This window comes from Camponotus vicinus, unplaced genomic scaffold (genome assembly GCF_025532165.1).
Source record: "Camponotus vicinus isolate PSW18456_S1 unplaced genomic scaffold, iyCamVici1.0 SCAF_3, whole genome shotgun sequence".
Classification (NCBI taxonomy): Eukaryota; Metazoa; Arthropoda; class Insecta; order Hymenoptera; family Formicidae; genus Camponotus; species Camponotus vicinus.
Window position 1 is genome coordinate 3,046,613 of NW_028141967.1, and position 24,908 is coordinate 3,071,520.

At 38.3% G+C, this 24,908-nt stretch overlaps 3 protein-coding genes and 1 long non-coding RNA gene across 8 annotated transcripts in view; 3 read left to right on the plus strand and 1 right to left on the minus strand.

The window, feature by feature from the left end:
* The window catches only part of LOC145969388 (uncharacterized), a 133,313-nt gene that overhangs the window by 75,701 nt on the left and 32,704 nt on the right, over positions 1–24,908 (plus strand). The window lies entirely within an intron of this gene.
* LOC145969385 (uncharacterized) overlaps positions 2,027–24,908 on the minus strand; it is a 101,979-nt gene continuing 79,097 nt past the window's right edge. For all 5 annotated transcript variants that reach the window (XM_083095488.1, XM_083095483.1, XM_083095484.1 and 2 more), the window contains 3 exons: positions 4,795–5,036; positions 4,485–4,617; positions 2,027–4,239 (listed from right to left, as the gene is read on the minus strand). In XM_083095488.1, the coding sequence (XP_082951614.1) occupies positions 3,464–4,239; positions 4,485–4,617; positions 4,795–5,036 (1,151 nt within the window). In that variant the 3' untranslated portion in view covers positions 2,027–3,463. The remainder of the gene's footprint in view (positions 4,240–4,484; positions 4,618–4,794; positions 5,037–24,908) is intronic.
* On the plus strand, positions 13,259–15,227 carry LOC145968477 (uncharacterized). The gene is made up of 3 exons (XR_014437743.1): positions 13,259–13,318; positions 13,408–14,012; positions 14,984–15,227. It is a non-coding gene; the product is annotated as an uncharacterized LOC145968477 (long non-coding RNA).
* Positions 22,074–23,919, plus strand: LOC145969395 (phospholipase A2-like). Its single transcript, XM_083095504.1, has 4 exons — positions 22,074–22,402; positions 22,706–22,865; positions 22,943–23,086; positions 23,422–23,919. Exons 1-4 carry the CDS (start codon positions 22,246–22,248, stop codon positions 23,669–23,671), a joined length of 711 nt encoding a protein of 236 aa, XP_082951630.1. The 5' UTR covers positions 22,074–22,245; the 3' UTR covers positions 23,672–23,919.

Sequence of the window (24,908 nt, forward strand, 5' to 3'; positions counted from 1 at the left end):
TCAAGTCGAGAGACGAGGGTGTGGAAAAAAAAAATAAGGTCCGCGAAGAGACGGTCGAAAGAACGGCGTAAAAACGTCTCCATTTGAGGAACGAAGCTCGATTTTTTCCAAGTCCATCTTTCGAAGTCCATCTTTATCCTCGGGGGTTATTCACCCTCGCGGATATCTCACCCTCGTCTGACTTTCACACGGGAAAACTTGAAACTACTCTGATTGTCGAATGCGAGGAGGGCTTCGCTTGTCTCGTCCATCGATTTCGGGAAAAGTCATGAATTTTCTCTAGACTTTTAACACGTAATATTGTTTCGCGAAGCAAAATGCTGATAATTATACGCATTATTATATTTTTCCTGTACCACTTTTTTGACAAGAATGAGATCTATTTCTACTTATTAGTTGCAGAAAAATGTTGCGAGTTTTTACATCGCAGAAAATGGAGGAGAAAAGTTTCGAAGAAAAATTAAATCTCTTAAAAGATGACCGAGAGAGAGAGAAAGAGACGTGTTTCTTTCGACGGAAATTTCTTTATTAATGTGCCATTTCGCTCGACGCATTTTTCCACGAATATCCAAGGACGCATCGGGACCTGGAAAATTTTATTTTATTTCATCGTCATATTTTGTGTCATCGTTATATAAAATGAGACATAAATAAAACGAAATAAATTATAATGATGAATGTGTAATGTTATAATGGAACAAAATCTTGGCACACATCTCTCGTTCTCTCTCTCTCTCTTTCTCTCTCTCTCGCGAGCATGCAATAACGATCCCTTTCCCGGGGGTAGCTACCCTCTCTCGTACCTGTAACATCAATTAAAATTCTCGTGGTCGATGCGCCGCTGTTTCGCGCGATCGTCCGACGTTTTTAATTGGATTAGAGCGAGACGGCTAGAGCGGCCGAGGGGAAGGTGGAGGCTCGTTTCGAGGGTGCGAGATTGCAGGAAGGGGTCGGCGGGATATTTCAGAGTGGGGGCGATGCCGGGTTCGGCGGCGGGTAACTCAGGTAAAATGACAGAGATGAGCGCGAGATTCCGTTCCCTTTTCCACCCGATTCCACTGAATTCGCTGGGAGAGGAGCATCCCCGGGAAAATGAGGGAATCAACTTTTCCATTGCGGCTTAATTTGTTTCCATTGAAAATTTCACGTCGCGTATGCAAAAGTATCCCTTTCTTGCGAGTAACAACATTGTTTAATTTTGCGTAATTTTTGTCGTTTTAAACAAATTGCGCGCGCGCGAATATTTTCGAAAAATGAATCATCGATTGTTCGATGAAGCGAAAGAGCGCAAAGTCGTGGAGGAGGATATTTCGTCGTCGGGGATATTTCGATCGATGGCTGTGCCCCTTGCCCCGGGTTCGAGAATCTCGTGAAGATCGCGATAAACGAGCGATCCGCTTCGCGCGTCGCGTCGCATCTGCATTCGCAACACGCCGCATTAATTATGTATTCAATAAATTTTAAACGCATTGAAATGAATTCAAATTGCAGATTAATATTAAACGGCGTGCGCTAATTGGCCGGCCAATTATGCGGCGTTAATTAAACATTAGATGCGACGGCCGCTAATTCGAGCACGATGCGACTCGCGCGATCTACAGATCTCTCGTCGACCTTAGAGGAGGAAATTTACGTTAGGGACGTCATCTGTAGAGGGTGCGATAACATTTTCAGCTTGTTGTACCATCGGCCGAGTCTTTTCTTCGTGTACCGACTGTGAAAGCGCAAAATACTCCCGAATGAAACTTTCTTTGTGCACTTTATTATCGACATTTCAACAGAATCGATATTTTATCGATAATAATCGATATTTTATCGATAATAATCGATACTTTATTTTTGAAAAAATCGAATTGTATAGTTTAATTAAGATTCCTCTACGCTGATATAAAATAATATTCGCCAAGTTTATGCATCGTAATGAGTTGATAATAATTTCTGCAAGGTATTGAACCTCGATATTTATTTCTAATCTTGTATGAATATTAATAACGTAATAAATGAGGAGAGAGGGAGAATGTTATTTTATAGAAAAGGAATATTTTATTACACTCAACTACGTTACAATATATTGATGCATGTAATTATGCGGGCGCACATAAAACATCTTTTATCTGTCGAGTTATCATCTTATATATAAAGAAGGAACGCAAAGAGCGCGGGCAAAGATCGAATTTAAAATACGAGACCTTCCAGCAAGTAGCGTTATCAACGAAACCAACATGTTTATCTCTGATATGTCCTCGATTAGTGATACAAGGTGCTTGGAAATCGCCGAAAGAAATCAGAGAAAATCGAAACCTACTCAATTTTGCATTGATCAATATATCTTCTTTTTGATTATTATTAAAGAAAAAAAATACCGAATATCCGCCCGAGTATCTCTCTCACGAGTATCTTGATTATATCGACCACCAAATGTATTACAACGTATTGACTATATTAATATCCCACTCTCTTAAACTGAATCAGTGAAAATGTCACTGGTCGAAATAGTGACGATATTTCAACGAAGATCAGTGAGCATTTCACTGATCTTTAGTGAAAACGCTTTGTTATTTTATATTTTATTAATCATGAGATTGGCTAGTATTTAAATTCAGAATTATATGCATTTTACACTTGTTTACATTCTTCTAAGATGTAATAAAATTATAAAAAATGAAGAAGATTCTTGGTCGAATTCAAATATTTCTTCAACAAAATATACTGTCCTTTTCTTTTAATATAATAATAAATTTTAAATATATATATTATTATTTTTCTTATAATATAAGACGCATTTTAAAATATCATCGATGAAACAGTTACATATTATCTACTACTAATATTTTTAGTGAGATTTCGCCCTTACTAAAATAGCTTATGATAATACGCTGATAATGCAATGATTTCATAATCAATGATAATACACTGATTCCATTTAAGAGAGCACCTTACACAGCTTTGTTCGATTGGTTATGCAGCTGAGACGCGATTAAAGTTAAGTCTTAACAGCGAGTGACGGAGACATTATTTTATTCCTTGAATATATAAAATGATAAGAGCAATTTCGATTTCGTGTATCTTTACTCCTCCCATTCGACTCGCGTGGTGTGCGTTGTTGACACAATGTTATTGACGGAAAGTTACGTTTGAATCTCCACGCGAATTGCATTTAAAAATTTTGCCCTTGAAATTAATTGTATCTCCAAACATCATCTCTTTGGCTTCTTTTAAAGTTTACGCTCTTCCTTCGCAGAAGCCTGCAAACAAGAACGTTTCTTTCGTTTCATACACATTATTTGCGCGAGATTAGTAGAGCTACATTCCGCTGGTAGAAAATCTCTCTTTCCTCTTCAAGTTCCCTTGTGCGCGCAATCTGTGTGTCCTCCAACCCGTCTCGAGTAACAGCGCCGAGTTTCGGCTACAGCGGGGTCTCCTCTTCTTGGAGTTATTTCGGGGTCGGAGGCGGGGGTGGTGGTCATACAGCACTTCCGGTGTAAAAGCTCGTCTTGCCGGTCAACCCGGATGCTCGCTTCTTCCTCTCGCATTCCATCGTGCTGAAGGTGTTTTGAGCGATCTGCGACTTGCGCTTCGGGTTCTGCAGGGTCATGCTGCGCTGACTGGAATTGGAACTGGAGCTGGTACCGGGTTCCGATACCTTGAGAATGCCCGAGTGTATCGTCCCGAAATTTTGATATATGTATTGCGACTGAATGGCCGACACGGACGTGTTTTGATTCTTCAGAGTGATCGGAACGGTCTGGCCAGCCAGACTATTGTATCTGGTGTCGTAACCGAACGGAGTGTCCAGCAAGGACTCGTTCTTGTCGACGTAGCCGCTCAGTCTGGAATCGAGGAGACCCTCCTTGTCGGCGAAACCGCTCAGTCTTGAATCTACGATCTCCTGAGTCTCGGTGGTTCTCGTGGAGAAGTCGGTAGTGTATCGCTGTTCCTGACCCGACTCCTTGTTATCCGTGAAAGCGATCATGTTCTGCCTGGAGTCGGACAGGATCCGAGAGTCGATAAAGCCTTCCTTGTCCGTGAAGCCGCTCAGTCGGGAATCCACGACGTTCCCCTCGGTCTTGTCGAAGTTGTACCGCGGATCGATGCCCTTGTTATCCGGATAGGCCGGCAAGACGTGGGACAGATCTGCCTTATCGACGTAGCTGATGGCCTGCGGATTCGAGCCTGCACAGATATCGGGCGCCGACTTGCAGAGCAACGACGTTCCCTCTTCGGCTATTTTTTGAGGTGCTAGGACACACAAGCGCAGACTTATTTTTGCTCCAGAAAATGTAGCATATTATTATTGTACAGGGTGTCCCGCAAAAATCTTGAATTTCTTCTTTTTTGAATTTTTTTTTCAAAATCAAGATATCAAGATCTTGGATATCTCTGATATTTCCATATATTTTTCGATTTTTTTATAATCTATTACGACTTATTATATTATTACGATATATGCGGGACACCTTCTCTAATTGAATAAATTCACCCACTTTTGGCTGGCTGACCAAAGGGTCGTGTCTGCGGCGGTCCTGGCGATTTTTGATGCGCCCGCACGAGATATTCCGAGCTGAGGCCCCTCTGCTCCCTCAGCTTCCTCTCAGCACCCGGGACCATGACTCTCACCTACAAGAAAAAATAAAAACAAAAGGCATGAATATTTTTAAACGCGATTGCGAGATACGCGGTGATAAAGCTAAGAATCCACTTGTTCAACGCAATAGTAGTTTGCAGCGTTTTCAAGTAGATTCATAGCTAAAATCGCCCGAGATAATCGACGGCAGTTTTAATCGACAACTTCACCATCTCCTCGACCGTGGAAAAGCGCGCCATGTAACCGGACATGGTTAAAACGGCCGCCACTTCCGCGAGCATCAGCGCTAATCCCGAGAGCTGAAGGCACCAGCCGTAGTGGTATTGAGGTAGACCGTTATCGTCCATTTGCATGCCGGACGTAGACGGCAAGCTGTATTTTCCCGGCAGTTCCAGTGACGCATCCGATAAGGCTGATGCCAGAACAATCAGTCCTCCGCCCAAGGAAAGCCCTGAAATACGATTGTACATCTGTTATTTCACATCTTTATTTAATTATTTTCTAATTCGTTTGGAAAGTAATGTTGGTCCAACAAGTTTAATATCTTCCCTTTTCATTTTTTGAAACATTTTTTAAAGAAGCTGGTCAATTTAATCTCACAAAAACGACCCATTTATATATTTTTATTTTTTTAAATTAATTTTTTGGGGGATATTTTTATTTATTCATATTTCTGCGAAAATATTTCGAGCCGTGGGAAAGATTGGAAATCGTGACTGGCGATTACAAAGATAACTCTTTCTTTGGAGCGCGACGACTGGATATCTCTCCGGTTCGATAAGCTATAAAGATTTCATTCCGGTCGCCGTCGTCATGGGAATCTCCCACATTTGTCGAGAGAAACGACGTCGCTCATATTGGGAAGCGCCCGTGGTTTACGGAAGATGCGGACGATCGAGTTATAATAAAAACGGGATTGGCAGACGCGGGAGACAGCTTATGAGAGGGAAGCAATTGTCCCTCTCCGATCTCCGCTTCTTGCCGCACAATGTTGCTCTCATGGATACTAAAACCCGACGTACTCTCGACGAAGAATCGTCGATGGCAAAATAATAATCTCGCGTCCGGGGACTTTGAAAAGCGTTTCAGGGAGTTCGATCGAAAGCTTTCGCGCGGCAAAATGAGCGGTCTCGTTAGGAACGATTTAAAGTAATTTAGAGAGCGGCCTTTTTACGGCGATTACATAGATTTATTCTACGATTATTATCGAGAGGGTATCATTTTACGTTTCTCGAGATGCGAAAAACGCTTTGGATGCGCGCTCCTGCTGCAGAGAGGGATGAATTTTTAATGCGGTAATCGAGGGGGTTACGAGGGACAAAAAATTTGTCAAATTTGTCCACGAGTTAATCAGAAGGGTACGTGTGTGTATTTTGCCACGACGTGTTACACTCGTCTGTTTTTGCGCGAATATAAAGGATTAATTTTGTTATAGCAGTCGCTAATTCCCCGAGGTGCGCGCCTCCCTCCCCCTCCCCCTCCCCCTCCCCTCCCCTCCCCTCCCGGATGTATGCTTCTGTACTCGAATAATATCAGACTGCGCGAGCGAATGCTACATGTATACACACCGGCGGGTAACTTCCCAGTTTCTGTTCCTGTTTCCACGTTCGTCGACTAAATTGCAATTACTGTTAATTAATTGAGCAAAGGTTTGCATAGCTGTCGGCGGACAAAGCGAGGCGTGACTGCACCAGCGAAGAAATTCTAGACCACGTCGATTATGTATAATCTCGCGAACTGCATAAATAAAATGAAGGTCTCTGACGATCCAGCAAAGAGGAAGGGAGAGAGGGGAGGAGAAGAGAGAGAGAGGAAATCGTCAAGTGTTATTGCGTGCATGTCATTTTGTAAAATTAAGGGAATATAAATTAACTCGAATTCCAGTCTACTAACTTTACTATCTCGTTCCTCAAATTTCGGTTGAATTTTCTCATTAAAAAACGACTCTTCTTTAAAGATTGAATTTATATTTGCATAATTCGAATCATCTATCAAGATGTATCTCTAATACTATTTTTTCCCGTCAAGATGGATATTAATATAAAAATTAATCTCTTGAAAAAATATTTTATGTCGACGGCTCACTAGACACTTATTAAGATAGCTCAGTAATTTATCACGTAGCGTTAGGGCCTGTGTCCACGATACTAGAAATCGGTCCGAGTTCTCGATCTGAGATCTCGAATAAAATTAGTTGTACTTTGATGACTGTAGATAGCGTTATAGTCGAGTATGCGAGAGAGGTTAGAGTTACTATAATTTATATCAACATTAAAATATTGAAAAACAATATAAAAATATTGTGAAATTCTAATTGTTATAAATTGTAATAAAAACAATATCTTGTAATATATATATATCTATATAAGCCTAGTAACTAGTATGGAAATATGGGACAGGATGCATTTTTCTGTTCGAGATTTCTATTCGAGATATTCATTCGAGTTGCCTGTGTACACGATTCGAGTTTTAGTAACTTTTTCTCCGATCGAGAACTCGGACCGATTTCTAGCATCGTGGACACAGGCCTTTAGAATTAACATGTATACGTTTCCACGTGCTCGAGAATTTGGTTTACATCCTATCCAGGTCATCGGCACTTCCTCTGCAACCCCTGATTTGCGGGTGCTCGTTCCTCGCCGGGAAAGCAGGTTCATCAACAGTAATTACAATCTCTGCTCGTCAAACGGGGGACGAAAGTTGCCGGGTCATTGCATTCTCTTTCATCCTCCCCCGAGAGGTGACGCACGTGTACCTTGTACTCGGTCCCTCGAAAGTGCCTTAGATCAGAGTTGACAAACTTGATTCGTCTTATTGGAGAGCTCTTGGCTTTCACGGGTAGGGACGGGGCCTGGTTCATCGTTGGCAGCACGCTCCGGCGATCTCGGCTAATCAAACTACTACCCGGCTACGAGGCTGGACATTCCATCGGAAGTGGCCGGGGGATTTCCCGTCTCGTTTCTTGTCGGGAAGCCTGACGGGTGGTGCCGCGATGCATTCCGGAGATATTGGCAGCTGTTCGCATTGTGCTTAAGAGACATTTCACTACCATTACTTCGACGTCAACGGTGCTCTTATCAATATAGCTTCTTCCACCGGAAGGCGTGTTCGCTTCGAAAAACGCTAGGATGAAAATGACATTTTCGGAGCGGAAAAAGAGCGATTCGATAATACTCGATTTCCAACTAAGTTTCATATATTGTCTCCTCTCGCTCAATAATCTGGATCAAAAAAACGTTAAAAGGTCCTACGGATTCGATACCAATCGATTCCGTTAATAATTTCAGCGCTCGCAATAGCGCTAATAATAGCGGCGAAAATCGCGATAGCGATCAAATACGCGGAATGCTACGCGAATGATAAAAAAAAAAAGAAAAAAATTTGCGAAAAAAAAAATTGACGCCGCGTATTTCGAGAACGAGCACGTATATATATACATATATACATATATACGTGCATGCATGCATACGCGGCGAACACGCGTGCCGTCCGTACACGGCACGATGATATGTTGCCAGTGGGTCAAGTTATTTAATCCCGCCGGTATAAACCATAGCCGGCACGTCCGAAATTTATGCACCGGAGCCGCGCCAGAATGCGCCACGCTGCGCGGACGGACCCGAAATATTCGCGCGCGTCCTCCCGGAAGACCCCGGCGCTCCCTTCCTCCGGTTACGACGAACTCGTTACGTTACGTTACGTTAAGGTGGCCGATAGCGAAGAAAACGCGCGCGATTTCCCCCCCAGTTCGCGTTGTCGCGAATTCAATCCCCGCGATTTACGGAAATCGACGCGATCGTATTTTTCCTCATTTTTGTTTTTTTTTTGTTTTTTGTTGTTTTTTTTTATGGGTGGCCAATAAATTTTCGCCCCGATGTAACAGTTTGTATAAACGATTACAATCAGCAAGTTTTTTTTTCTAGTTTCCAACCCGCCCGCGGGGGTGGTAGCTATTAATCATCGTCCAGAGATCGTCCGCTGTGTATTTTTTGCGAATTCTTTGCGAATACCGTGGCTTGACAAAGTTCTATCATTAATTGCGGTTATTTAATAAAGTATATTTAAGAAAAAAAAGTGACTTTTAGATGTTATTCTTCAATTTCTTTCTTCGATTAGCTTCAAATAAGCCTCGTTTTAGCTCGAAAAATTTCAATTAGAGGCTTGACTGACTAAATAGGGGTTTTTTGTGGACATATATTTTCCCCTTTTTCTCTTGAAATTCTCTTCCCTGGATAATTTTTACTCCCTTGCGCCTGTAATTTTATTTTATACGTATTTAATTATCCCTCTTTCTTTACTTGTTTTTACCTTTCTCCGTCTGCGTTTTACCCCCGCGATGAATTAATTAAAATTGGATCCGACAAAATTTCTGAACGGAAAGCCGCGAGGGGCGTTTTACTAGGATCCGGAATTAATTAAAAAAATACGAACAACAAATAAAACAACGGCTTGTCAGCTCGCGCGTTCATTCGTTCGTTGGTTTGCGCGTTGGTGCATTCCTCGTCTCGTTCCTTATATAACCGCGCATGCTCTAAATCCAGAAACGTGCATTCCTAGGGGATGCGGGGGCTCGCTTGTCATCGCTGTCGCGGGAATTGGATCGGTCATTCGATATCGCGGACGGTATTCTCGAAATTCGAACGTCCTATATTAATATTAAATTCCGTCGGACTTAATCGAACGATAGCCGTGTAAATTACACGCGCGAATTATAGCCTTTGATCCGCCTCGCAAAATTTCTATCGCGATCGGAGCTGCCCATCTTTTTTCTCTCTCATTCAACTTCTAACGCCTCTAATTTTTTTTTCACTTTTCCTTATTTTACTTTTCGATGTCCAACGGTCTCTCAGACCTGGCTGCTCGTGACCTAAATCCTCGCGTATTATTCTTTTATCGCAGATTTCTCGCGTATGAAACTTTAGCGGAAATCGAATAAAGAGGACATGTCAAAAAAAGATATGATATAGAGCATGTAATAAGATAGATGTATTATAGATAGTAAGATAGATGTATATCCATGTATTGGTGGATATAAAATATATTTATAATATTATTAAAAAAAAAATCGCCTCCATCTCGCACGAGATAAAACGTTAATATAAAACTTTCCATTTTGTAAATATATTTTGCTGATTAACAATCCCCGGGTATTTCAGGAATTCGTTACGCGAACCTTCATGTATCGAAATATCGCGTGATACATCGATCGAGGTCGTATTACGCCGATTAAATCTAACGCGATATCCAATCGCGTATTGCTTTTGACATTGTCGGAAAACGATTAATTTTATAATTCCGCGTTGAATAAAATCTACCGAGGGACGAGAGGGAGATGGGTGGAAACGAAGGGAGCGAGGGGAGGGAGGGGGGGATCGGTTTGGGCTTTGTCCGTAAATAAAAGCGTATTAGCGAACCGTGGCCCCGTAATTCATAAAAATGATTAATGCCAATGGTGGGGGATGCTCGCGAAATATGCGAAATAATGCGCGAAAATAATGTCCCTCCCCCGTGTGTTTACGGGGAATTTTCATAACGCCGCGTGTATCGACGTTATCGCGCATATCTTTCCCGAACACGATGCGTTATTAATGCCGGGTATTAAAAGTGGAGCACACATACGTATACGTACGCGCGTACGTACACACAATAATGCGTATCACGTCCATAGATAGAATTTAATTTAACGTCTGAGCACGAATGCTCCTCTCATTCCCTCCCTCTTGCGAATTAAATCTAACAATGTGGAAATTTTAATAATTTGCAAACCGCCACGAGTAGCGTCGTAACCATCATCGATTTGAATAAGCTATAAAAAATAGACTATATTTTATATCGGCAAAATATTAAACGTCCAAGTTAAATCAGCGACGTCAGAATTCCATTAAACTGTCAAACTTGTCGTAAAAAAACCGTTTCAATAATTTTCAAAAATTATTATTGTGACATATTTCACTCGTACTCCAAATGTATTCACCACGTGTTGACCGAGTACCTCGATTCCGGGACGGTATTCATGTCAACGATGGGATTGAAAGTGTCGATGGAGAGTGACTCGCAATCAGCGCGGCGCTGAATTATTCAAGAAACGTTAAACGAGCGACGGACACGCAAACAAGTTCGCGTTACGTCGTATGATTCGTATCCGATCGCTTAGCGTAACTAGACGCATCGATGTCGCATCCGGTTGCGATCGGTTATCGGACCACCGTGCAAATCTATCCGTCGATGCTCTGATTCTATCTCGCTAGTAAGTAATTCGCACGGGAGCTCTAAATAAATTGGGATACACCGGAGGGTCGCGATGCATCATATCCTGGCGGCTTCGGTATCAAATTCTCTCTCTCTCTCTCTCTCTCTCTTTTTTTCCTCCCCCCGATACGTTATCGCGTGTCAAAAGGCCGCAAAAGTCAATCGCATGTGATTTAACTCTTTTCCACTTTTATCCTTCGGACAGCAAAATTTATAAAAGCGATTAAAAATTTTCACACAAACACAACTTGGAGGAGATATAGATTTATTGTAGTTATAGAAAATTTTTAAAATAAAATTCACTTTCTTCATTTTTCTTAAGATTCATAATTAAATTGGAAAATTAAGTTTATTGGAGTAAATTTTCTGGATTTCTTTCTTTAATTTCAAAATTAAGGAAAAGAGAAAGAGAATTACCATAATATCAAAATTCTTTTATTTAAAAAGCAGATTATTTCCTGAATACATTTTAAGTTGTATAAAAATATTTTTAGATATGTCTAAATACTTGAAAAAATGTCAAACATGTAAAAATAATGTAATGTAATATAATATAATAAATAAATAAAATAATATAATATAAAAATAATATAATTTAATATAAAAATATAAATATAAAAATAATTAAAACCTTTTAAAAAATAATGTAAAATTCGAAACCTTTGAAACTTGCAAAAAAATTTTTTAAAATCTCTGACAATTTTTTTAAGGAATTTTTAATTACAATAGCTTTGAGGTATTTTTTTGTATAATTACGTTCGTAAACAAGAATATTTTTAAAGTAAAGAAGATTTACAGATAACTCTCCCTCGGAAACACACTGAATCCAGGTTTCTCGATGCTCCTCCGAAAAGTCTGAGATCCACGTTGGTCGCTTTTCTTGCGAGTCGAGTGGCGTAACGTTGAGCACGTACTAAGAAGTACATGCCACGTGATAATAACGACGTCGTTAGACGACTCGGCCCTTCATTTTAATATACAATGACCCGTGGAGAACGCAAAACAGAGTCGCGGCCTTTTAGAATCCGCGAATCTCCGCGAAGGGTGATTTTTAAAGGGACCGACGCGAATTATCGCTCTCTTAGCGAGATCGCATCTTGGCGATTTACGATGATTTACGACGATTGTCGAGAGAAATTAGTTAATCTTTCTCGTGAATCGGCGACAATGCCACCCATAATGGCTCGCGCACAATTTACCGGGGACGCGAGAAACCAAACAATCGATTCACCCGGTAGCGTCTTAGAGCAGCTGATGTGGGGCATATTTGTGTTCGTTCGAGCGTGAGCGAGCATTGTTGCACGTTGAACGCAATAACAAGCTGCATTAGAGTATCTCCCGGTATCGTCCTCGTTTCATCTCCAAAGAGCGTAAGATAATGTCTTCCATATATAATGCATCCCCTGTTTTCCATACAGGCTGTTTCGCCAGATAACGCATTTATTGCATTGCATCTTTTATCTCTTATTGTGTCGATTTTTTTCTGAATATTTTTTAATTTTTTTTTCGCTTTTTTCCTCATTATTTGTAATTCCTTACCATGCGTCTAATGAATTCAGCATTTGATTCGCTTGCGATAACCTATTTCCCTGGGGATTGAAACATTTTCGTTCTTAACAATAAAGGGTTGAAAGATTTATCGAAGATATTATGGAAATTTTTTTTACAAAAAAGAATCTAAAAAAATGCACTTTTGTTCTCTTTTCCTCTTTTACTGAGACATTAAAGAATAAAATAATTGGAAAGTCGAATACATATTTGAAAACGCAAAACTATCGAAAATGAGGCAGACAGTCATATTCTCGGGAAATGAGGGCAAATAAACGAGATCAAAGAACTCGGAGGCTGCGATGGTTCTGGGATATCCCGCATGCATGCAGGTGCAATTTTGAGCTGTACACTGGTAATTAGGCAACCGCAATTAATCACACGCGCATCAAATATTTGCGTAGGCGTGGATGGGGTAGGGGAAAAACCGCGCTTTATATACAAACGTACTGCAATTTATCATGTTTCGCTCTCATGCCGGATTACGTCGTCTCTCGGTTTGATGAATTTTTTCTACGTAGTTAGAAACATCACATCGAAAACATGAAAATATTTTGCATGTCAGAAGTAATCTTCGAACATATCTGTAAATTATTGTACGAATTGAGACGTGCTGTTAATAATTAATCGTAACGTGTGTTTTGTCATTATTATTAAATGTATTATCTTATTAATCTGTTTTGTATAGTTGTAAACCTTTAGGTATTGTAAAATTTAAAAATTTTTACTGTCAATTTTAATCAAGACGTCAGCAGAATTTGCAGTTTTCGAAACATTAATTTAGATAATTTTATTCTGTAGCTTTGAAATTAAATATTTTTCGGCACAATTTTGAAATTAATTTGGAATATTTAAAATTTTTATTCTCATTTTACAGAAAGAAGAAAAACTCATAATCTAATCTTTCAATTAGATGAAGCAATCATTCTCACAAGCGTAATGCAAATTTAAAAAGTTTTTAATGATGAAACACATACTAATTAGGAAACATGTTTGCGAGATAATAATATTTAATCTTTATTCAGGTAAAACAACGCTGGGTCTGGCAGCTCGTCGAGGCATCATATTTTGTTTCGTCGCGGCTGCGAGAAGTTACGTTATTATTGAGGCAAATAGAAAGCGGCCATGTCTCATACCGTCCCTTAATTTAATTATGGTCATTACCAAGCGGAGCGGCCAACTTCGCGCGAGTTATTATAAGCTTACAACTTGCATTGTAAATTATTAACGTCTCTCCAGGCGTAGCTGGATCGCCAATACGGTGGCTCAAAATAATTCGGCGCTTGATAACGGCGGTCGCATTCCTCGAATAGGAGCCGCTTCTTTATTAAAGGAGGCGTGGGTGGCGCAATTTGAATAAGTTCGAAAAGGACGCAGTTTGCCTGCGGGCTTCTGAGACGGAAGGGAAGGAAGGAAGGAAGACAGGGGAGAGAGAGGAGGCGGCTGAGTTTATTCAAATTGAACGCGACAGAGGCAAAATGTCTGACGTGCCCGCGGGTTGTCAACTTTCCATTTTAAGTTCGCTGACGTATTGAGTCGAAGTTTGCAACCGCGTAGTACTTCCGGAACTAGTCCACCGTCCCCGAGAGAGAGAAAGAGAGAGATGGGGGAGACCGATCCGTTCCGACAGGTAAAATATTGTTCAGTTATTCCGCGCCGCATTGATTCTAGATATTGCAGCGGGTTGCGTGCCCCCGCGGACACGGCTGGAAAATATAAATAACAGTGACGGAAGTGCACGGAGATCAATGAATAATGGAGAAATATTATTAATGGCCAACTATCTCCATTCTACTTTTTCCGAATTTTATTTTTAAATTAATCGCCCCTATAAATATCTGATCTCCAGACTTCGAGGTGAATTGCAGAAATTATGCGTATCATCGGAATTGAAAATAATATTCGTATAAAATGTTGAAATGTTAATTCGTTTATAGAAAAAATTTTTTAGTAAATTTTAATATACTTTTTTCTTGCAATTCAACTTTCTGTTTAAAAGTCTTATTTTCGCGCACGATTGTAAAGTGTCTTCCAATAAGGTAGCGACGAGGCACCATGTATTAATGAAATATCTTTTATCGAGAAATAGTTTCGAAATAAGATCCTTCAAAATTACCCCGATAGTCTAGAATTTTTAATCTCGAACTTCTCGTGTCTTCGTGTCATGAAAGATTGCGAGCTGGCTTTTCCACGACACAATGCAGCCGGAAAATTTAGTCACGCGGTCGACAGTTTTCCCTCGCGGCCTTTATAATGAAGCTTAATCTCCGTCCTACTCTACGGCGTTTTAATGAACGCGCCGCTTCAAAGCGTTTACGAGATATATGGAAGATCTCTGTCCCTTTTTTTTTGTTTTTTAATTTGTTTGTGCCTGCTGTTTCGCGTCGCGTCGCGATTTCTGCCCGAGAGGGAACCGCGGATTAACATTTATTAAAAACATAGATTATGCACATTAACGGAGCTTGGAGAACATTTCGCAACCCTCCTCGCGCATTTAACCGCGCTAAGCTAAGAGAGAACGCGAATAAAAGAAATTTTATTATCTCCCGTTAAAAGCTTCCGCAACTTTTTATAGCGTGATGCCTTGTTTTTTTTTTTCAGAAAAAAGAATCTTTGAACATTTTTGGCGCCTTCTCAAAGAAATGTCTTAGACGGAATTTTTGTCAAGGCGGAATTTGGTGTGGATTGATTATTATTATTATTAATGATATTATTATCGGACATGGATTTTTAATAGAGTCTTTGAGTGGCACTTGCCGAGTCTTTCTTGCAAATGGCGACATGATAGGAATCTCCAATTTTCACACATTTTAATTTTAAGAGTAAAGATAAATTGTAATTAAAATATCGGGACATTTTTCTTTATTACACAAGTCTTTTTCATTATGCGCTATTTTTTTAATATTTGTAATTCACGTAGATATTAAAAGATATCTAATGTTAATTATCAAAATGCGCCGCAACTTTCAGGATGCTGTGAAAAAAAATTAATTTTTCAAGGATCTCTAATGGATATGGTGGCTGAAGTACTAATACCTTCCGACGCGATCTCGCGACTTTCTGTTCGAAATAAAAGCGGTGAATCAATCTGGCTAAATCCACGGATTCCCAGGAAATTCCGTGTCGGAATTTCGGGAATCGACGCGGCGTAAGCCTTCGAAAATCCGGTTGAGGTCGGGACCAAGATCCGGTACAATATAAATCAGAGTCCGACGAAGAGAGCGCGTGTCTCACAGCTCGAATACCGTTGCTCTCTCGTCTTCCCATCGATATCTTTCCCGTCGATCTCTCTTCCTTCCGTTTCCCTCTCCTGCTACGTAATTACGGGCCTTAAGGGTGCAGAACTTACGAGCTCTTTTACCGTCGTGGCTGCCGATCTCGCCGTCCGACAAAAAGAGCATGCGCAGTAAAAAAGAAACGTTTAAAGAGTCGGGAAAGCTTCCCGCCGCTTAAAGCGGGGATTCTCTCGCGGATGGTTGCCCGTAAAAGCACGTTGGCCAGGGAAGGAGGCGAACGATGAAAGGGTTTATCACTTTCCAAGGGTCCAGTCGCGAGGATAAAAGGGAGGGAAAGATGAGGAAAAGAAATTCGGATATTATCGAGAGGTCTCATTGTATTTAAATAATTTATTTGCACCAAAAAATGTGATATTAGTTTGTCTGCAATTTTCTGTCAGCAACTTTCTTTAAAAAAATATACATATATATTCCTTCAAGAAATTTAAAGATGCAATTTTTAACCGCAAGATACCTGAAAACATCCCTCTCTTTTTTTTTCACTTCTCGATTATCTCTCATTATTATTAATCATAATCTTTTATTATTATTATTTTATTATTATTATTCGCTTTTCTGAAATTTCGAGTATTTCAATTTGACAGTCGAAATCATTTTTCCAGCAGTCGTGAACGACGCAAAGTTGTTTCGCGGTCGTGCAACGTTTTCGTTCGGAGGAATAAGAAACGGTGAGCAAACAGGACGAGAATAATCGTCCTCACGTTCGTACACACAGGAGTGGAGGGAGGGAGGGAGGGAGGGAGGGAGGGGAAGGGGGCGAGGGAAAGACGGCGGCGGCTTCTCACCCTTAGCTCGAAACAATCGCAACTATGCCCCAACAATTTATAATTCCGCCTTGCCAGTTCTCCATCGTTCCCTCGGTGAGGGATTGCCCCTTTCCCTTCCACCCTCCCTCCTCCTTCCGCGCTGTGCACAGTTAAATGTTATTACTTCAGTCGTTGCAGATAATTTCCCTCGTTTGTTCGCCGAAGTGGATTCAGCTTCGCTTTGCTAGGCCCGACTTCACGAGAGGCGAAGCTGTCAATTTGAATTCACGCGAAAACTACGGGGTAGCGACGCCATTCGCAGAAGTAACGCCGGCTTTACGCCAAAGCGAGTCGAGTAGTTAATTATTTCCTTACTTTTATCGACACGAGATAATGAAAGAGGAAGTCGAGGAATTTTCACTACATAAAATAATATACTACCTGTTAATTTCAGTTTTGTACATCGATTATTCTCTGTAAAATTATAATTTTATTATGCTTCTGGGCTTTAGAAATGCATTTTCGTCTTCATTCGATGCTCGAAATATTCGAAAAAAAAAAAAAAATCTGTCGAAAATCCAAAATAATTTATCGTTAAAGATTTATTGATAAAGATATATACAAAAAATACATGTATTTTATTACAATATTAATTGTCTTTTTTTGAAATATATTTTGTTTTCGTGGTATTCTACCGAGAGCTTATGGTTTACCCAAAATCCACAAACCGAACTGTCCATTTAGAGTAATTGTTTCATCCATAAACAGTCCTTTGTATTTTTTAGCTACATATTTGCATAAGATCATGATTAAGAGTTTTCCGGTTTCTCACAGTCATGTCTCCAACAGTTATGATGTGGTTAAAAAACTGTCTAATACATACCTCGACAACAATTTCAGATTAGTTTCGCTGGATGTAATTTCTCTTTTTACCAACGTGCCAACAGGTTTGATTATTGACAGTGTTTCTTCTAGATGGAGTAATATCTCGCCAAATTGTGACATACCATGCAATGAATTCCTTTTAGCAGTTAAGTTTGTATTGGATTCATCCTTTTTCACCTTTAACGATATCATTTACAAGCAATCCTTTGGCACGCCGATGGGCTCCCCCTTGTCTCTTATTGTAGCTGACATAGTGTTGCAGGATTTGGAAAACAAAGCGCTTCTTTCCTTAAAATTTACTCCCCTCTTTTATTTAAGGTATGTTGATGATGTTCTGTTAGTCATTCCTCCTTCTTTTTTTAATGACACTCTTGACACTTTCAATTCTTTCCATCCTCGTCTACAATTCACAATGGAAATTGCTGAAGACAATAAAATTAACTTTTTAGATGTGACTTTAATTTCCGATAATAACTTTATAATTTTTGACTGGTACCGTAAAGATACCTTTTCCGGTAGATACCTACACTTCTTATCTCAACATCCTCTTTGCCAAAAAAGAGGCACAGTAATTGGTTTAATAGACAAGGTTTTCCGCTTGTCCCACCCTGTTTTCCATTATAAGAATATTAAATTGGCTATCAACATCCTTTTAAGCAATGGATATCCTTTAAATTTTATTTCCCACACATGTGTTGACCGCCTTAAGAAACACCTTTTCAAATCAAATTCCTTAGTGAATAATACCCAGGTCATAAGCACAAATGATCACATTACTTATTTCACGATACCATATGTTCCTTCAATTTCCGAGCGTTTTAAACATATCGTTAAGGATTTGGATGTTCGACTCTCATATTATAGTATCAATAAAATGAAAAACTTCATCAGGGCTCATAAGGATCCTCTTCCTACCTCCAATTCTTTGAATGTCATATACAAATTGAACTGCATGGATTGCGACGCGTCCTACGTTGGACAAACTAGCAGACAACTGCATACCAGAATCAACGAACATCGCAGTCACATTAGACGTAACACTAATTCTCAATCCGTTATCACTAATCACAGGGTTGGTTTTGATCATACTTTTAATTGGGATGGCGTTCAGGTTTTGGATCGGGAACCATATTTGAGTAAAAGATTGATTTCTGAAATGCTATATATCAAAAGGCAAAAAAATGGTCTCAATTTGCAAACGGATACTGAACGTTTACCAGAAATTTATTTAAACATTGTCAACAACTTGCCAAAAATTTAACACAGTTTCTATCATAACAAATAGGTCTGCGACTTTGCGTATGTGTACATTTATACATTACTTGACTCGCTTTACCGTTTATATATAAGTCACATTTATTCGTTAAAGACGAGTCGATCTTTGTCTTCGGAGATGTTAAGTTGTCTCTATTCGTCTCCTCGGCGCGTCATTGTCTTCGATGCCTAGAAGTAAGTCTTATTTCCGTAGTTTTAACTTCTTATCTTTTTAATCTTTTTAATTTTTATTTCTTTGACTATATGTTCAGTTTATATTTATTTAGATCATTTTTAATAAATTGACATTAAAATATTTTTTCAATCTCGTAAATTTTATGTTTAATTTTTAGTACTTTTTTCTTTCTTTGTTCATATTAGTTATATTATTTATTTAACTTATTTTACTTTTTGTCCTTTGTTTTTACGTAGGCATCGTCAAGATAATGAGATACCGAGACATTTATTATCGCTTTAGACAGCACCCTTTGTAACAGACTCCGATATAAAACACTTTTGTTATTTCTTTTATTATATTATCACTTTCGCGCTGAAGATGACCCAAAAATAGGGTCGAAACGTTCGCTATCCTCTCTTTGTATTCGTTTAATATCAATATTTATTTGATTGTATTATAAATAAATGTGTTATAACATCGACACTCGACTCGTATTGCCATTATAACTGTTTTGTTAAATATATTTTGATTTGATATAACGAGAAATTAAATTTAGGTTCGATATAATAAAACTTTCGGTCGAGGGAAACCGCACACGGCGGTACGTTTCCCAGCAATCGTTGCAGAGTGCAAAAGAGAGAGAAGGAAGAGGATTCGCTTTTTAGTCGCCGACATTTTTGCTCCCTTCCCGCCCCCATCCCCATCGGGCGGGGTTGCGTGCATCGGTGACTGCTGGCCTTGCACTAGCGCTCTTTTCTCCGCGGTAAGCACTCCCGGTAATGCGCTTCTTGGTGCATTAACCTGAACCAGGCAGCACGCATATACATGTATGTACGTCAAACCTTTTGTATCCCTCCTTCCCCCATGTCCTTTCCCTCCGGTGCACAAACGCGAGCGCCGGGTTTAATGCAAACCATCCTCCGGGGAGAAGAAATGAGCTTCCTTTCTCTCCCCTTGACTGTGCCTTTCGCAATCTCCATCGTAATCGTTAATCGTTCTTCATGGCTTTTATGCCACCAATTGTATTACGATCACTTGAATTGCTGACGCAAATTTTTCCGCTGATTTAATCTTCAAACAACACATTATGTGTCTCTCCTTTGACGATATTTTTACATGTCTGGATTCTTCACAAATAATCTCATTTATTAATAATAATAAAAATATAAAGTATAGATACAATATACGAAGGGAGACTTAAAGAATCCGATACAAAGAATTTGTAAGAAAAATTTAAAATTTATGAATCGACACAGGAAACTAAAGGAAAATATCCAAAAAAAGTGAAATATCCAAATGAAATTAATAAATTGCTTGCCAATGAATTTGTTGTAACGCTTTAACATTACCAGAAAAATAATAATATAATATTAATAATTATTAATATAATAATTTATATAATATAAATATAATCTATCAATACTATAAATTTTTATAGAAATCGCTGACTAAAATAAAATACATATAAAGATTGAATTAAATTAATTTGATATTGAATTAAGAGCTGCATTTGCTAAAAGATACCGCGCGACTATCTTTGTGAAAGAATTTTTGATTAAACTTGCAATTAACTTTTTTCATATCTTTATTCTATCCTCATATCCTTCCGAACTTTGCTGCTCGCGATTCCGAGAGAAGATTTTCGAGAGTGAGAAGAGCGTCAGAGTAAATGCAAGGCAGGCGGCAGGTAGAAACCTAGAAGAACGAGAGAGGAACGTGAAACGAAAACGGATGTCGCGGTCGAGAGGGACGAAATCGTTAAAAGGAATGCGCAGTCGAGCGAAAGAGGCCTCGAGAGAGATTGGCAGTGGGGCTTGGTCGGCCAGTTGAAATAATGTAGAGAAAGCTCTAAAAAGCATCGCTAGAAATCCAGGAAGACACCCGCCACCCTATTCCATTTCAGTTCTTCGGTTTTTGCCTCCAAGGAAAGAGAAATTTTTTCTTTGACCTCCGCTTCAACTTTACATTAATAATATTAATCTTACAAATTAATAGCTATATTAATCGTTTCTTCAAATGAATTCAGATAGAATTTTACATGTACGTCCTTTTCCTCTCTTCTTTCTCCTTCAATATTTAATATTAAATATGTCGAATATTTTATATACTCTTGATATTTCGCTTTTATTATTATCATAAAATTAATTGGAAATTATTGAAATTGAAAAATTTTTAAATCATAAATTAAAATAGAGAGAAAGTATTATTATAATATAAATTAATATATAACAAAACAAAAAATTAAATTTGAAATAAACTTATAGGAAAGCAATTAAAACAAAGATTTTTAAACATTTTTAACAACAGTAATAACAAACTATAGACTCTCATTCTGATTCTAATTATATCATGTATACTCTTTGAATTAGAAATATTTTTATCGCAAGTGTTTGATATTTGCGATATTGTGTGTGTTTTAAAAGATTAAATCGTGACTTAAATTTGCAGAATGATACCGAACGCTATCGCTAACAGCAGCTCAGGAATCCGACCTTGATTTGTGTTTGAAGATAATTGCTCTTTTTTTTGCTTTATTTTTTTTTTTAATATAGCTCATCTAACATTTTAAAAAATTTTTTAAGCTTTTCAAAAATATATTTCTCTTTGACTGTTATCAATATTACTTTTTCTCAGTTTAAAAAAAGCGTGTCAATTTCTTGTTGAAATTTTATTATAAAACTAATTTGCTAATTAGATTGATTTTTCCTATTTTAATTGGCTATTGATACTAAAATTATCAAAATTATGAAAAAAATAATTTTTTGAAAAAGATTAATAATTTATCAAAACATTTTTCCTCATTTTTAATCTGTGGTTATATATACAAATATTTTATTTTCTTATTATATATCTAAAAAATTATAAATTTAGTATATTATGAATGAATTGAAGATTTTGGAAAATTATAATATCTTAATTCTTCACTTTTTGAACGATTCATAATAATATAATTTGAAATTATAATAGAATAGAATTTTATTTCTAATTTTAGTTGTATAATCATTTTTGAACATGTAAGATTGAAAATATATACATGTATATATAAGATATATATTAGGACACATGGCACATAAAATTATGGATAAAACTCTATTTTGAATTTTATCTCGTATTATAAATTGTAATTATAAAACGGTTTTACCCACACGTTGAAAATTCAGTTACTTTAGAAACTTAAGTCCTGAGTTTGAGTAATTTTGAATAATTTCTTATCAATCTTTTGATATCGCAAGGAAATTGGCGGTCAGGAAACTCGCGATAAATAAGACACATGTGTACACATTAATGTGCCATTAATACGCATAAAAGTCGGTACATCATAATTCTTATTTCGACGGATTTTCGCTCAGTTGCGTTTTATACTGCACGATATTAACATGCAATTTCGACGTGAATAGACTTCGTAACGTATTAAAAAATTGCAGACTTGCAAATATTTTTTGCACCAAGCGATCATAATTTCTTGTCACCTCGTTGTTAATAAACTATACTATTTATCTCAAAATGACGCAAATCCGTGCAATTAATTTGATTGCATTTTGCACATTCGTGTTTTTTGTTGATAAGAACAGTGTAACGGAAGCTCATAGCTTGAAAGATTATTTGAAAGCTTTACGTGGGTTGTCGCAACTTAAGAATCTTCAACATGGAATTCTCCCAGGTAAATATTCGTATTTTGCATTAGAATAAGCATTTCAATTATTTTACATTAGATTTTAATCTTGGAATTTGTGTTATTTAAATAAATTTCTATAACAAATAATGTATCAACGATATAATAACTTGTATATATTATTTTGATTTTTAATTAATTTTATTTATTTGTATATATATTATCCTTTTTTATTTATTTTATTTTATTATAGAAATTTATTATTATTATATACCTGTAATGTCTAAATTTATTATTTAGCGTCACACGTGGATATTAAACGAATCTGTTTATTCGTATTCGTGTTTATAGGTACGCTTTGGTGCGGGCTGGGAAATATTGCTCGCAATGATTCTGAATTAGGTTTGTATAGCGAGATGGACACGTGTTGCAGAGAGCACGACCGCTGCGAGGATTACATAACCTCCAAAGCTACAAGATACCGACTGTACAACAAATACTTCTGCAGAAGGTAATTGCGATTACATGAGTTTATACGTGTCGCGTTACGGTCGTTAAGCGCGCGAACTCACTTTTGACTTTTCGCAGCTCGTTATGCGAGTGCGATTTGCAATTTTACGATTGCTTGATGCGAATACGCGGGCTGTACGCGGCCGCCGTGGGAAAGGTATATTTCAAAAAATGCAAGCAGTGCTTCCGTACCTACTACGATCCTGAGGAATGCATAAAAGAGTAAGTGCAATAAGTGCGATGAGATGTATACGAGAGTATGCGAGATATTTGAATTGCACCGAGAAAGAATTTTATTATGAAATTTAAATGAGGATGATACGACAATAGAATGCTCTCTGGTCAATTATCGGTTCAACATGAGACGATAATGTCGATGATTTTTCGCTACGTTCGTTACATTCGCGCTCTATTAACGGGAGAGATATCACGTTCGCTTAATTTGTTATCCATCAATTAACTGGCGAGTGAAAAGTGAGCCGACATCGAAATTGTTTGTTATTTTGACATCGATTGATTTCTCTCATCAAACGTTAATTAATTACATCGTTCATTAGGGGCCTCGATGTAACCGAAGAGATGGATCGTAAGGGTCGTCGCGTTTTCTGCGCAAAGTTTGACCAAAATCCAAAATGGGGGCAACGACACAACGTCACTTCGCCTCATAGATCGATCTACGTCGACGAACTTTTAACCTGGCCCGATGATGAAGTCGCGCAGTACGTTCCACAATCTTATCTTCCGAACGATAGAAGATACTCCGTCGATGAAGATGACGCTACGAAAGATATCGAAGATAATTATTAATGAATTTTCACGTCGCACTTTACGCTCGCAGATTCGCCAAAATTATCGAGAACAGCAATCTTTTAACCTATTCAAAAATTATTTGATAATTCAATCTAAATTTTGAAATGTCAAGATAAATGCTGCCAGTCGAGATAAATGATACACTCCTTTTTAATATATATAATTTCATTATATATTTATATATTATATTTATATATTATATATTTATATATTTAATTAATAAAAATTTCTATTTTTAAGACGAATTTTCTACTCAATGATTTTGAAATATTTATAAAATAGTCCTCTTTCTCCTCATTTTATAACAAAAATTTTTCGATTCCTTCGCAAATTTTTCACTTGTAAAAGCGGGGGTGGCGGAGGGATCACTCCCCACTGCCGCTTAAATTGCACATACCTAAATGACACTGGCACTGGAGAGAATCCTGCCCCCCCGAGTACGATTCCGAAGTCCGCTCCGAAATTGCTTCGTCCTCGATACGCCGTTCGCGAGAGTTGCAGAGGGGGCAGGGGGTTACTTGAAAATCCGTCGAGAATTTTATCGCGAGGCTGTAGACACGGGCGGTCGAATGAGCGAAGCTATCTCCATTCTGCGATTTTTTTTTCTTTCTTCGCTATACTCTTTTGCAGCTTGGGAATTGTGCTACCCTCGGAGTCGCGTCTCGCCTCCTTCACTCTCGCGCGGAAAGAATGTTCAATTATGCAAAAGTGCGCGCGCGAAAGTTTCGCAGCGAGAGCGCTTGTTCCAACGAAGGGTGTTTTCAAATTAATATTGACGAGGGGGAAGAAAGGAGTGGCTAATGCAAATCAACAGTCGGCGCGTTGTTAAAAATTGTCTATTACGTGCGCTTTATTGCCGTTTGCTTATTTGCTTTGCGTCTTTTTCACCAATTTTATCGTCTGTCAATTTGACAAACAGCATGTCAGAAATTACTTTATACATCGTTTACAATTGTAAGAATTGTTACATACAGGGTGTCCCAGACTTAACGAATCAGCCGTTAATGGTAGATTCCTGAGATCATTTGGAAACGAAAATCTTAATACCAAAATGTTGAGGAAGCTGTAGTTTCGGCGGTACAAAAGATTAAAGATTACCAATCGCGTTACGTTCTCCTATGCTCAGAGATATAGCGCATCAAGGGCCCCGCGATAATATCGATATCGATAGAGGGATGAATATAAAACAAAAAATATATATTTTTTCGTCTCCAAATGATCTCAGGAATCTACC

What these genes read in the sequence shown, in the direction of transcription:
- LOC145969395 (XM_083095504.1), top strand. Translation starts at nt 22,246, where the DNA reads ATGACGCAAATCCGTGCAATTAATTTGATTGCATTTTGCACATTCGTG. An exon ending in TCAACATGGAATTCTCCCAG is followed by an intron (nt 22,403 to 22,705) that starts GTAAATATTCGT and finishes TCGTGTTTATAG; the next exon opens with GTACGCTTTGGTGCGGGCTG. An exon ending in AACAAATACTTCTGCAGAAG is followed by an intron (nt 22,866 to 22,942) that starts GTAATTGCGATT and finishes GACTTTTCGCAG; the next exon opens with CTCGTTATGCGAGTGCGATT.